Raw genomic sequence first — 14,838 nt, forward strand, 5'->3', positions numbered from 1 at the left:
CTGAGAGATCATTTAGGTAGAAAAAATATCTTTGTTTAGCAAAGTATACTGTACCAAATTTTAGTAAGTCACAGATAGCTTCAGTGAAAAGGTTTTCTAAACTTTAAAAAACAAATCTTTAAGGAACCAGCAATGTCTTTGAACAAAACAGTATAAAAAATTTCAATTGTCCCCCCAGTTCATTCAATCCCACACAATGAATAATTTTTCTGTTTGAATCCAGTTTTACCATTTTTTTTTTCATGAATCTCTTTAAGGATAGAGCAGTTTTGCAGGAACACTTTTTCAAAACCACCCAAGTAAAATAATAACTCCCTGTAAATGACAAGTACTTAAAACACCTAATGTTAAAGATATGATGAGTATGTATTTGATAACAAAATATGGTTATTTCTGTGATATAAATTTTAAAATGTTAATTGGAATTATGATTGATAGCATTATTCTAGGAAATAGTCCTAAATTTTTTATATAATTTCTGGAACATATAATATATGTCTATACAAATACAACATAATGAAAACTTAGTATTACTTCTTATTTGACCATTCTTCCCATGTAAATATACCTAATAAGTTTAATATTTCTAGGTGAGAGGAAAAATGTTTTGAGATTTTACAGAGGTCTTATGGAAAATCTCAAAGTTAATTTGAGATCAAAACATATTTATTTAATATTTGATATTGGGAATTTTACAGAAAATATTAACAATTTTAAAATACTTGTTCAAACATAGTTATAGGTCACTATAAAAATTCTTAGGTATCAATTTAACCATATGACAAAGACATTTGCAGGCAAATGCAGAATGTTAAATATTTGTTTAAAAAATTTAACTCTTTGCAGATGTCTCAGTTTTCTTAAGGAATCAAAGATGATGAAAACAATACAGGAAATTGATTTCATGTAATTTCAAACCTTAAATTTTTAAGCAGATTGCTTAAAACATAGAAAAAACCTTTGCGATTTCTTATTAAGGAAAGACAAACAATTAATGAAAATGGTGTATCAGGGCCAACAATAGATCCATATTTCCTGATTCCTTCTATTACTCACTGCTTGAAATGAGTAAGTCTGGAATGGAAGTAGATGCTGAATGCTGAGCATCTCTGCTCAATTCCACACTTCCTTGAATTATAGCCAATGATTAGTCAGTCAGTTCAGTCGCTCAGTTGTGTCCGACTCTTTGAGACCCCATGGACTGCAGCACGCTAGGCTTCCCTGTCCATCACCAATTCCTAGTCTTTACCCAAACTCATGTCCATTGAGTCAGTGATGCCATCCAACCATCTCATCCTCTATTGTCCCCTTCTCCCGCCTTCAATCTTTCCCAACATCAGGGTCTTTACCAATGAGTCAGCTCTTTGCATCAGGTGGCCAAAGTATTGGAATTTCAGCTTCAACATCGTCGTTTCAATGAACATCCAGGACTGATCTCGTTTAGGATGGACTGGTTGGATCTCCTTGCAGTCTAAGGGACTCTCAAGCATCTTCCCCAACACCACAATTCAAAAACATCAATTCTTCTGTGCTCAGCTTTCTAACAACTGACAAAAACAGCAGATATTCCCATCATTTTCCTCATTTTGTGTGAAGTCATTCCCTTTGTGTTCATTCATTCTATCTTCTCAGAGTTAAATAGCATTTGTGCTTTCAGTACTCTTGTCTGGCTTAATGCTCTCTTGAAATTCTTTTTTTTTTTTGTTTGTTTTTAATTGATTAACTTGTATTTCTGAGAGGTAAAAATAATTTTTTTTTTTAAATTTTTTTATTAGTTGGAGGCTAATTGCTTCACAACATTTCAGTGGGTTTTGTCATACATTGATATGAATCAGCCATAGATTTACACTTATTCCCCATCCCGATCCCCCCTCCCATCTCCCTCTCCACCCGATTCCTCTGGGTCTTTCCCAGTGCACCAGGCCGGAGCACTTGTCTCATGCATCCCACCTGGGCTGGTGATCTGTTTCACCATAGATAGTATACATGCTGTTCTTTTGAAACATCCCACCCTCACCTTCTCCCACAGAGTTCAAAAGTCTGTTCTGTATTTCTGTGTCTCTTTTTCTGTTTTGCATATAGGGTTATCGTTACCATCTTTCTAAATTCCATATATATGTGTTAGTATGCTGTAATGTTCTTTATCTTTCTGGCTTACTTCACTCTGTATCTATGAGGCCACCATCACCCTAATTCCAAAACCTGACAAAGATGCCACAAAAAAAGAAAACTACAGGCCAATATCACTGATGAACATAGATGCAAAAATCCTTAACAAAATTCTAGCAAACAGAATCCAACAACATATTAAAAAAATCATACACCACGACCAAGTGGGCTTTATCCCAGGAATGCAAGGATTCTTCAATATCCGCAAATCAATCAATGTAATACACCACATTAACAAATTGAAAGATAAAAACCATATGATTATCTCTTGAAATTCTTAACAGTTTTATCTCTGCGTATATACATACAGAGGAACTAGACTCAGTGCAAGCAGTAGCATACAATACAGTTTCAGTCTCTCTGCAGGAACTGTACGTGTCCTCTAGTCAGAATGCACAGAGATCAGTTGGCCTGGCTTATCCATACACACACAGACATTAGTGTTCAAGGCACTCGAGGACACCAAGGGAGTGATGTAGTGGTGCCTAGGGGAGAGAAGGGATTCTAGCAGCAGAAATGACCCATATCGGAACTGGGATCTGACTTACTTTTTCATCCAGACCCCTTCCCTGTGTCATTTCCAAAACTATTATATATCTCACATGAGTGTTAGATCAGGAAATCTTAGAAAACTTGGGCAGTGAGCTCTTTCAGTAAATTACTACAGAAGAAGAGTGTACAAATGACCATTGTGATATGGCATATATAGTTATATGGCATAACTAGGGAATTGCTAGTTTTCATTAAAGAATACAGAATATGTGGTTTAAAAAAACTATTTCAGTATTTGCAAAGCAAATATCCAAAAGATCAGAAATAGAAATACATTTTTTAAAGATTTAAAATAATTTAAAACATCACAGGGGGAAAAATACATTCTTTTCCTATAAGTCTCAGAAAATGACTATTAATTAAAAAAAAAGGTTAATTTGCATTATAATTGAAGATATGGTGATAAAGTGAAGGAGCAGACTTTTGAAACATAAAGACAGTTCTGTTTCTTACACAAAGCTGGCAAATCACCACAAATTTGAGAGAAATCATTAAAATGTCTGTGATTAAATTCATATTTAAAATTAAACTAAACCTTAAATGAAATGAATCTGTATAAGTTGATGATTTGAAATGAATTCATAAAATATTTCTTTTTAGAAAAAAAATATTCTTCTTGAGAATCATTAGATCTTTGTGTACTAAAATTTATATTTTGATATAATTTTTCAGAAATATAACCCAATGTTTTCACAACCTGTAAACATTTCTAAGAGTTCCAGTAATGTAAGCACAATGATCTTTTAAAGTGAAAAAATAAAAGTCATTGAAATATAATTTTACCTAATATTTATCACCAGTGACTGAAACTATTTTCTACTATATTAATAAAGTTTCCAAATTACAAGTTTTGATAAAAATAAATTTGAAGAAAGAGGATCCCTTGAAATCTTATAATTGATAAAGATATCACATGAGGAAGTATTTCTTTTCAATATATACAACATTCTGACACAAAACATCCTTTGTATTTTTTTTATTGCATTTCTTATTTATTCTGCTCAGTAGTTTAGTAGTGTCCAACTCTTTCAGACCCCATGGACTCTAGCCTATCAGGTTCCTCTGTCCATGGGATTCTCCAGGCAAGAATACTGGGATGGGTTGCCACTTCCTTCTCCATTCTTTTTAACTAATAAATTAATTTTGAGGAAAAAGTATATTTGAGCACCAAAAGTTGCACCTTTATCTGATTATTGAACAAAATGCTTCATGTTTTCATTTTGTGCTTTGCCCTGAAAATAATGGAGGATTTGAACTTTCTCTTCCTTACCATGCTTGAGAGGAAAAGAGCATTTATGCACTGATCATTGATAGACAGTCATAACAATTTACCCATCACTTGAGCTGATGGGCTTTTATTGTATGAACTAGCCAGACTTGTTTAGCAGTGTGTTTAAGCCATTATATTAATGGCTATAATTGGTTCATAAAAGTTGACTTTCCCAACCTGTTTCAGCAGAAATATGGAATTCAGTGAGGGGAGAACAAATTCTCATTTGAGAGACACGATCTAAAACAAAAGTTGTTATTACTGCTTAAGAAGGTAAACGAAGTATGTTCTGAGTTTTGGAGATGCTGGTAAGAACATCCTTGATATTTCTAATATCCACTAGCTAAACTAAACACGGACAAACTAGTCCTATAATTAACTTAAATTTCCTTGATCTCTGCTGGCACCTCCAGGTCCTTATTGATGATCCTCAGGTATACCTGATAGTAAATCACATCCCAAAGATGCACCACTTTAAAAGAAAGGTAAATTTGTCATTTTCCTTTCACAGTGATATAAGAAATTGAGAATCCTTGGTAAAGCCTAGCTAATCTCTGAAGTTTGCTGATATAGAAATAAATAATAACTGTTATTTGTAATTATTGTCCTATTATGAGAAGAATAAGAAGTCTTTTGACTTTTAATTTGATCTAACCATTCAGAAAACATGTTTTAGGCAGACCACAAAATTGTTAGCTAACAATTGTACAATTGTTACTAACTGACAACTTTAACTAGGCAGTTTTCATTTTCATTACTACATGATAAAGATAATTTTTATTAACCTTATTTTAGCAATAAATAAAAACACTTAAAACTTATGGTAAAAACACTATAAATAATCTAAATACATGATAATTTGTCCATACCAATGAGTAATAGTCTGCTCCTGTAGATTAATTATATGCCTTGCATTTAAATATGATAATATTTTAATTAACATATACCAATGAATGTATTTGCATGCAACTCTTGATACTCATTCAAAAATGTCTACATTTTCACAAAGCAGGTTCTCTGAATTACTCTTCTCAAGGCCCCCAACACTTCCTTGTTTCTTAAGCTATAGATAATAGGATTGAACATTGGGGTCAGGATGGTGTAGAAGACAGCCAGAACCTTGTCTTCTGTTGGAGATCGAAGGGATCTTGGGCGTAGATAAGTATAAACAAAGGGTGCATAGTAGAAAGTCACCACAGTGAGGTGGGTGCTGCAAGTTGAATAGGCCTTCTTCTTCCCTTCTGCTGAGTTCATGCTATAGACAGCATGGAGAACATGGCCATAGGAAAGTGCAATACCAATGAAAGGCAACAAAAGGAAAACGGTAGTGCTCACAAACACTGTGTACTCATAGATCCAAGTGTCCATGCATGCCAGAGTCAACATGGCTGGAACATCACAGAAGAAGTGATTAATGGCCCTGGATCTGCAATAAGGGATATGGAGGGCATATGCAGTGTGGGCACAGGAGTTGATAGAGTCCATTATCCAAGATCCTATTATCATCAACACACACACTTGTCTGGTGATTTTGATGGGATAGTGAAGAGGAAAGCAAATGGCCACATACCGATCATAAGCCATAGAGGCCAAGAGCAATCCTTCTGTACCTGCTATAGTCAAGAAGAAAAAGCTCTGAATCCCACACCCAATGAAGGAGATAGACTTTTTTCCACACAGAAAATTGTAGGCCATTTTGGGCACAATGGTGGAGATGTAGGTCAGGTCCATGAGGGAGAGCTGACTGAGTAGAAAATACATTGGTGTGTGGAGATGGGTGTCCAGAAAGATGAGAAGGATCATGGAGAGGTTACCAAATAGAGCCATTAGGAAAATGAGAACAATGAGAGTAAAAAGAAACAGGCCAATTCTTGAGGAAGGGAATAGCCCTAGTAAGATGAAATCAGTGGATGTTTGATTATAATTTTCCATGAGAAATTCATATAATTTTTCCTAAAGGTAGAAACAAGATGAAGTCAAGTTTAAAACATTAAGCTATTTCAGATTATTTTAGTCAGACTATGCATTACTTAAAATTTTTAAGTTTTTAAATAAAGAACTGGTTTATCATTTTTGGAAAAAAAAATTAGCTTTTCATTTAAGCAGGGACTCTGTAACAACCTAGAGGGATGGGATGGGGAGGTAGGTGGGAGGGAGGTTCAAGAGGGAGGAGATATATAGATATACCTATAGCTGATTCATGTTGAGGTTTGGCAGAAGCTAACACAATTATGTAAAAGTTATCTTTCAATTAAAAAATAAATATATATTTTTAAAAATTGAAAACACAAACATTTTGGCTCAAGTGTTTTCCAGAATTCTTATAGTTGTAAAAAAATTTACTATGACAGTATTAGGTATGTTTTACTGATCTATACAAATGCAGGTCACATCAAAATCAAATGTCATAATCAAAATATATTCATAGAAAATCAATGTAAATTCATACTTTATATAATTCCTTTGTTAATAAATATTGTTTACAATTAAGGAATGACTTATCTTCCATATTTAAATCCTAAGGTTTTGCCTCTAAACTGTTGCAGCCTATCATCTTGTGGTGAGAAGCTTCTTTTCTTTCTTAGCCTACTTTTTTCTGCGATGTCAAAACAAGTTTCCTTGAAATCAGGTAGTAATCAATTTATCTTTCATGAAATATATAATGAATCCTTATTGTCAAATAATACCTGCAAAGCTGTCAATCTCCTCCCTCTTCAATTAAGTTTCTGAATATGTAGTTAAAACAGAGCCTTTGCCTATATATCTAAAACAACAATTCTCATAGCTTCGATGAATCTGTCCAACCTGTCCAAAACAGCAGACATTTTATGTCTGCTTGTTTTTCTAACAATTGTGAAAGTTGCTCAGTCATGTCCAACTTTTTGTGACACTGTGGACTATACAGCCCATGGAATTCTCCAGGCCCAAATACTGGAGTGGGTAACCTTTCCCTTCTCCAGGAGATCATCCCAACCCAGGGATCAAACCCAGGTCTCCCTCATTGCAGGTGGATTCTTTATCAGCTGAGCCACAAGGGAAGACCAAGAATACTGGAGTGGGTAGTCTATCCCTTCTCCAGCGGATGTTCCCAACCCAGGAATTGAACAGGGGTCTCCTGCATCTCAGGTGGAATTTTTTTTTCCAGCTGAGCTATCAGATTCTGACAATTACATGATATAAATTGCTTAAAAATGGAAGTTTGTCTAACACATTTAATATTTACTTTTTAGCTTCTTATAATTAAGGTTTTTTTTTTCTCTCCAATTTAGTGTGTAAATTTAAGTACATATATTTACAATCACTCCCATTAAAAGTCAACTGTTATGATGATAAAAATAATTAAAAGTGAGGATATCAGTGTACACCATGATAAGAGATGAAATTGTTTAAGAAAATTTGAAGGAAGAAATAGATAAAAGAGTGGTCAATCTCTGAAACAGAAAAGAGAAAATGGCATCTTACAAATCTTTTTCATGGAGATGGGAAGAAAAATTTTCCAAAGACATTGTAAGTGAACAAACTATAAAGTATATAGTGTTTTAGTTGTAAATATTTTAATATAAAAATATGAGCAGACTTTTAAGGAAGTCTACAACATGAAAGAAGAAGATCCACACATGTGCCCTCACACAAAAACACAAATACACATTCACACACACTCAAACAGTAGGATTAAAATGATTGGGAAATATAGAAAAGAATGCATTACAAAAAATAGGATTTGTTTGAGACATTACCATTCCACAAAATAAACATCATTAGAGATATATAAAATAGTCTGGCAAAAGTGACTCTGGCAAATAAAATAATAATAATAATAATTGATTAAAAAAAAACAAGTGAAACTTAGGAAGACAAAAAAAAAAAACTAGCACAATTAAAAGAATTGGACAGCCACAGAAATAATTTAAAAAATGACATTTTCAACGGGTAAGAGAATTAGAGAATTAATATAAGACAACAACATATGCTTATAAATATTTTCACTCCTGGGAATGCATATAGAAAAATAATAATGAAGCTAATAAAATCACTTTTTTTTTAGTATTGGCATATATGAAACATATATTCAAACAGAATAAACAGAACACAGAAAAATAAAATAGAAATATTGTCTTGAAAAAAATTTTCTTGAAATTTCTAAAGTCTTCTGGAGAGCACTTTTGAAAAATGTCAAAATTGCCTATAAATGTGTGATCCTAAAAATGTCCTGATGAAAATAACAATAATGAGAACTTTTACATTACTAAAATATATTACATTACATAACTAAAATATATTCAGATTTTTTTTTATTCAGATTTTACAATAAATTATATGTTTGTATTTTAGCAATATATACTAGAAGATGAAAAAAAATGTGCCAACCTAGACAACCCAGACACAAAGTGGGATGTAATTATGCCGAAAGGATGGGGAAAGAGTAAAAGAGGTGGAGATGGTGGCATGAGGAGGAGGAATCTACGGTAGCTAGAGATGGTACTTGATATTTAATGCTCAGTTGTGTCTGACTCTGTGCAACCTCATCTCCAGGGGATCTTCCCAACCCAGGAATTGAACCTAGGTCTCCCGAATTGCAGGTGGATTCCTTACCAGCTGAGCCACAAGGGAAGCCCAAGAATACTGGAGTGGGTAGCCTATCCCTTCTCCAGTGGATCTTCCTGACCCAGGAATTGAAACAGGATCTCCTGTATTGCAGGTGGATTCTTTACCAACTGAGCTATGAGGGAAGCCTGAGAAGATAGCATATTGGTGAAAAATATAAATGGAAGAAAAATAGTAAAATATTATAAAATATTTACCTTGTTAATAAAGAGTAGTGAACTATGAAACCAATGATTTGTCCTGTGGGCTGTTGAGATTATGTTCAACTCTATTGGAATAAATTATACTGAGGTAGAACTGAAGTCACAGTTACAGAACTCACATCTAACATTATACTCAATTGTGAAGACTGAAAGCTTTTCCTTTAAGAGGGGGTCAAAACAAAGGTTTCCACTTTTGTCACTTCTAAATGACATAATACAGGAAGCAAAATTATCTTAGTTCACAGATGACATGATTTTATAGATATAAAAATGTAGAGTCTACCAAATATTTGTTAAAACTAATAAACATATTTGGCAAATTTGCAGGGTATGAAATCAGTTATATTTCTGTACCCTACTAATATATGATACTAACAAAAATTTAAGAAATTACATTTCCAATATCAAGAAAAAGAATAAAATCTCTGGGGATGAACTTACAAGAAGACTAGTTCTTCAATAAAAATCTCAAAGCATTGCTGAAATAAATTGAAAAGATAAGCAAATGAAAAAGTGTTCTGTGCTCCTGGGCTGAGAAACTGATATTGTTAAGATGTCAGTACTGTCATAAGCAAAACAACAGGTACAAAGAAATATCTGTCATAATTCCCATGAGTTTTAGGCAGAGAAAAAATACATCCTAGAATTCTGATGAAATTTCAAAGTCATGAGAATAGTAAAAAAAAAGAACAAAAAAACTTACAAACTAATTGAACTCAACTGTTTTTCTGATTCAAAACTCAGTACAAAACTGTGATAATATAAAGAGTATAGTGTTGGCGTAAAAACAGACACAAATCAAAGAAATAAAACAGAGAACAAAAAATACCACACTTTGGCAATGATTTTTCATATGTGACTATTAATTTTTAAAAAGTCCAGTTCATATACATGTGTGTATACATAGATAGATAGATAGATAGATAGACCGATAGATAGATAAAACTATTGGCCAGAGGGAGAGGATTTCATGAGAGTTTAGAACAGGTATTTATATACCTCTATTCCTAGAAGCTAAAAGGTGGAAGCAACAAAAATATTCACTGATAGGTTAATGTATAAGAAGAATATCATACATACATATAATAAAGCTAGTCAATGGGGATATCTTTTCAACAAATATTGCAGGGAAAATTGGATATTCTGGTCCAATTAATGAAATTGAGACATTGTCTTACATCATACACAAGAATTAACTTAAATGGATCAGTGTTAAATATGAGCTAAAAGTAAAACATTAGGAGAGGAGGGAATTTCATGACATTTAATTTAGCTGTGCTTTCTCAGATATACGACCAAAATCATGTGCAACAATGATGTATATATATTGATATATATGTGCATATATATGTATATATATATATGAATTTGACTTTTTAAAAATTAAAAACTTCTCTTCCTGAACGAACTTGAACAATACAGTGAGGAAGAAACCCACAGAATGGAAAAAAAAAATACTGGTAAAATATGTCAGATCATAAATTGATATAAGGAATATATAAATAACTATACTACTCAACAACAACAGAAAAAATAATTGAAAAACATGCCATGGGGCAGCTAAGCACATGTGCTACAAACTACTGAGTCTGCATGCCCTAGAGCCTGTGCTACGCGACAAGAGAATCCACTGCGATGAGAAGCCCATGCCCCATTAGAGAGCAGCCTGCACTAACCGCAACAAGAGAAAGCTCATGCCCAGCAAGGAAGACCCAGCTCAGCCAAAAGTAAATAAATAAATAAATATTAAAAATACATAAATGTGGGGGAGTATTTGAATAAATACGGGCTTCCCTGGTGGTTCAATGATAAAGAATCCACCTACTAATGCAAAAAGATGTGAATTTGATCCCTGGGTTGGGAAGCTCCCCTGGAGAAGGAAATGGCCACTCACTCCAGTATTCTTGACTGGGAAAATCCATGGATAGAGGAGCTTGGTGGGCTACAGTCCATGGAGTTGCAGAAGAATCTGAGTAAACTGATTGACTAAAAAACAACAACAATACACACACATACATATATGTAAGAAGTTTCAGTCTTAAAAAAGATGGAAATTGTGCTACATACTGAAAGGTTGGTGCTATGAGCCGCAAACAACACTGGGATTCGTGGCCTTCAGAGGAGAGGAATTTGATCCTGGGCTAGTGATGAGGCTTGATTATTCAGAGCTTTTTGTGTAATAAAATTTTATTAAAGTATAACAGATAAAGCTTCTGACATAGACATCAGAGGGGGACAGAAATGGTGTCCTCTTGCTAGTTTTGAGCAAGGAGTTATATACCTTGAGCAAGATGCTAATTAGAGAAAGGAAATGCCTCACAAAACTGTGAGAGTTATACCAGGTCCCTCACCCACAGCAGGCATTTTGAGATAGCATTGGCCCAAGGTGAGTCATCCTTGGCCATAAAACAATTGACATGAATCTTGAAGAAAGGCAGATTTCCAAGCAAATACATAGTTCCTTAACATAGCTTGAGAAAGCATTTCCATAAGAAAAATGCCATGGTTAAGCTCAAGGTTTAAGATTAAAGTTAAGTCCAGGTGGAATCAGGTGTTGCCATGGCAACACAGGATTAGAACAGAAAGTAAAAGAAAATGTTTGCCACTTGCAGTTTATTTCTTCCTGCCTCCCTGCCGAAGCTGTTAACACTCAATACTACAATATGGATGAAACCTATAAATACACTAAGTAAAATAAATAAATCACACATGATGAACAATCCACAAGATTCTGTACATATGAGTTATTCAGGGTAGTCAAATTCATAGAGATGAAAGTGGAATGATGGTTCCCAGGAACGTGGAATTGGGACCAATAGTGGGTACAGAGTTTTAGCTGAGTAAGATAAAAATGTTCTGGGGTAATGTCAGTGATGATTGCACAATTCTATCAATGTACTTAATGTCATTGATCTGTAAACTTAAAAATAGATAAAATAGTAAATTTTATAGGAAAGTAATAGGAAAGTCAAAATATTTAAATGAAAGTATTTTATATTTGAAGCTCCAAATGTGAAAAAATCTATGGCCAGATCCTGAACATGTGCAGAGAAATTGATCTTTTAATAATATGAAAACTTGGTTTCTCTGGTGGCCTGCTGGCTCGATGGTAAATAACTTGTTTGTGAATGCAGGAGATGCAGGTTTGATCCATGCGTTGGAGAGATCCCCTGGAAAAAGAAATGACATCCCACTCCATATTCTTGCCTAGGAAATTCCGCAGACCAAACCTGGTGGGCTACCAATTAAAATAAAATGATAGCTTGCTAAAAAAAAAAATGGTAGAGCATTTTTTGCAATAAGTGTCATTTGGATTCAACATGATATATCATATTAGACTTTCTCACCTTGTAGAGTTAGTATCAGTTATTTAGTTATTGGCAAGTGAAAATGTAATATTTCAAATTCCAATGAAACTGCTAATATTTCTTTCACATGTATTTTATTATATTGGACTTTCTATGGAAAAATGTTTCCATGAGTTAGGTAATTCAATCACACTCTGAAGGTGAGATAATAAACACCAAATTGAAAAAATGAATTTCATATTACATCTGATATTTAATTCCCTGTATCAGGACTGCCAATGAAACATTCAGTTGTTGCTGTTATTCATGTAACACTGTTCAAATCTTTTGTCATTTGATGTTACTTAAAAGATCCCTGAATTTGACAGGGGAACAATCTCAAATATTGAATATCAATTTTGATTGCTTCAAGATCTAAATTGAATAAGACATCTTTTCTTAATTAAAAATAAATCCAGATTGTTTATTATTGTCTTTTATTTTGACTTTATCCACTGAAGGAAAAATAACTTATTTAAATTTATGAAGCATTTTCAATTTATTGGATTTTAAATATTTCTTTAAAAGTATTGCCACTGAGGTGTGAGCAGTAATGACATTATACCTAAGAAGAAAAGAATTAGCAGAAAAAGTTTTGATGTTGGATTTTTGGGGAGCAAACAAACAAATAAACAAGCCTTGAATCTGCAATATATCTTACATGGAATAGAAAATGAGGGTGTAAAGTTTTGTTGACTCTATCTATAGGTTTTTATTCACCAACATACACAAGAAGTGAAATGAAAGTTGCTCAGTCATGTCCGACTCTTTGCAACACCATGCCAGGCTCCTCTGTCCATTGAATTCTCCAGGCAAGAATACTAGACTGGGTAGCTGTTCCCTTCTCCAGGGTATCTTCCCAACCCAGGGATTGAACCCAGGTATCCCATATTGCCTGTGGATTCTTCACCATCTGAGCCACCAGGTAAGCCCAACATACACAAAAATGAAATAAAAAGTAAGAAATGAAAGAGAATAGAAAATTAGTTACTAAAATAAAAATACTACACAGGTGTAAAAGAATGTATGTGAAAAGTTTCTTAAATGCAAATAAAGTTCAGTGTTTATAGTTTACTGATTTGGCAAATTCTTCTATTTTCTCATATATATACTGGCTTTAACATGCTCTTGGTGGTGGTGGTGGTGGTTTAATTGCTAAGTAGTGTCATACTCTGGTGACTTCGTGACTATAGACCTTCAGGCTCCTCTATCCATGGGATTTCCCAGGCAAAAATACTGGAGTGGGTTGCCATTTCCCTCTCCAGAGGATCTTTCTGACCTAGAGATTGACCTCTGGTCTCCTGCATTGCAGTTGGATTCTGTTGCGACTGAGCCACCAGGGAAGCTTTCAGTTGACCTCAAAACAAAGAAGTCCAGCAGTCTCTCTATGATGACCTGTGGGAGGGGGATAATGAGGGATGAGAAGGAGACTCCAGAGAGAGACTTAAGAGGGAGGGGCTGTATATATCCTTATGGCTGATTCATGCTGTTGTATGGCAGAAAGCAACATAAGGTTGTAAAACAATTATCCTCCAATTAAAAAAAAAAAAAAAGCACTCATGTTATCTTATAAAAATGGTCTCTCTGTATCTAAATAAAATCAGTTGATGTCTAGCTCTCAATACAAAGTTGTCCCTATTAGAATTCACTTATTAAAAAAAAAAACACCCATATTATCTGTCTAATCCATACTTTAGATATATTGATACATATTCTATATGAAGAATAAAACTGTTCAAATGCCACCCAGGTTACTGAATGAGTTACATATGACCATCTTGAAGTCAATACGGATCAATTTCATTGCAGATCTATATTATATTTAGATTTTTTAAATTTGTCATAAATTCTCATTTTGGTGATTTATATATTATAATATATATATTATATATATATATTTATAAATTTATATATTTTACAAAATATATATTTATATATTTTACAAAATATATATTTATATATTTTGGTGATTTTTAAAACGCGTTTATTTTTAAAAATATACATAGAAAAACTGATATATGAAGTGAGTCATTTAAAACTGCAATCTGGTCATTGAGTTGCAAAGCATGGAAGATTATCCTCTAGTGCCTAAATAATAAAAATTTTGCCAGTGAAGCACAAATTTTTGTATCCTATACTCTCCACACTTTTGATCAAAACTATTCCCAAAGAAGCATCATTATTGATTAAAAAATAAACCTGGTGTGACAACTAACAGAGGTATGATAGGACTGGATTCACCAAAGAAGCTTCTTTAAATTGGATTTTCTGGCAGTGTTATAAGAAATCTCAGATTCGACTTTTAAAAGTTGCTAGAGCACAAGACACCCTCTAACAGTTTTTCAGAAATTTGGATCACTTCCTATCTTCTTAGACTCCCAAGACATCCTAAAATGTTAGATTCATACACACACATACTTTCCTATGAATATGTAAGGCTGCAAAACCAGTAAAACAGGCTACTAGGTCAATTTCACAAAGTTACTACGTCTTTAAATTCATTAACTATAGGAAGTCAAACCTCATTTCTAAAAATCGATTGACCATCAGTCGAATCGCTCAGTTGTGTCCAACTCTTTGTGACCCCATGGACTGCAGCATGCCAGGCTTTCCTGTCTATCACCTTATCCCAGAGTTTGCTCAAATTCATGTCCACTGAGTCAGTGATGCCATCCAACCATCTCATCCTCTG

At 33.8% G+C, this 14,838-nt stretch overlaps 1 protein-coding gene across 1 annotated transcript; it reads right to left on the reverse strand.

The window, feature by feature from the left end:
- Positions 1–4,984: 4,984 nt before the first annotated feature.
- LOC122439241 (olfactory receptor 2L2-like) lies at positions 4,985–5,923 on the reverse strand. The gene has a single exon (XM_043464333.1). The coding sequence runs from the start codon at positions 5,921–5,923 to the stop codon at positions 4,985–4,987; it is 939 nt and encodes a 312-aa protein (XP_043320268.1).
- Positions 5,924–14,838: the final 8,915 nt, after the last annotated feature.

This window comes from Cervus canadensis, chromosome 4 (genome assembly GCF_019320065.1).
Source record: "Cervus canadensis isolate Bull #8, Minnesota chromosome 4, ASM1932006v1, whole genome shotgun sequence".
NCBI lineage: Eukaryota > Metazoa > Chordata > Mammalia > Artiodactyla > Cervidae > Cervus > Cervus canadensis.

Coding starts and splice junctions, on each gene's coding strand:
- LOC122439241 (XM_043464333.1), bottom strand. CDS start 5,923: ATGGAAAATTATAATCAAACATCCACTGATTTCATCTTACTAGGGCTA.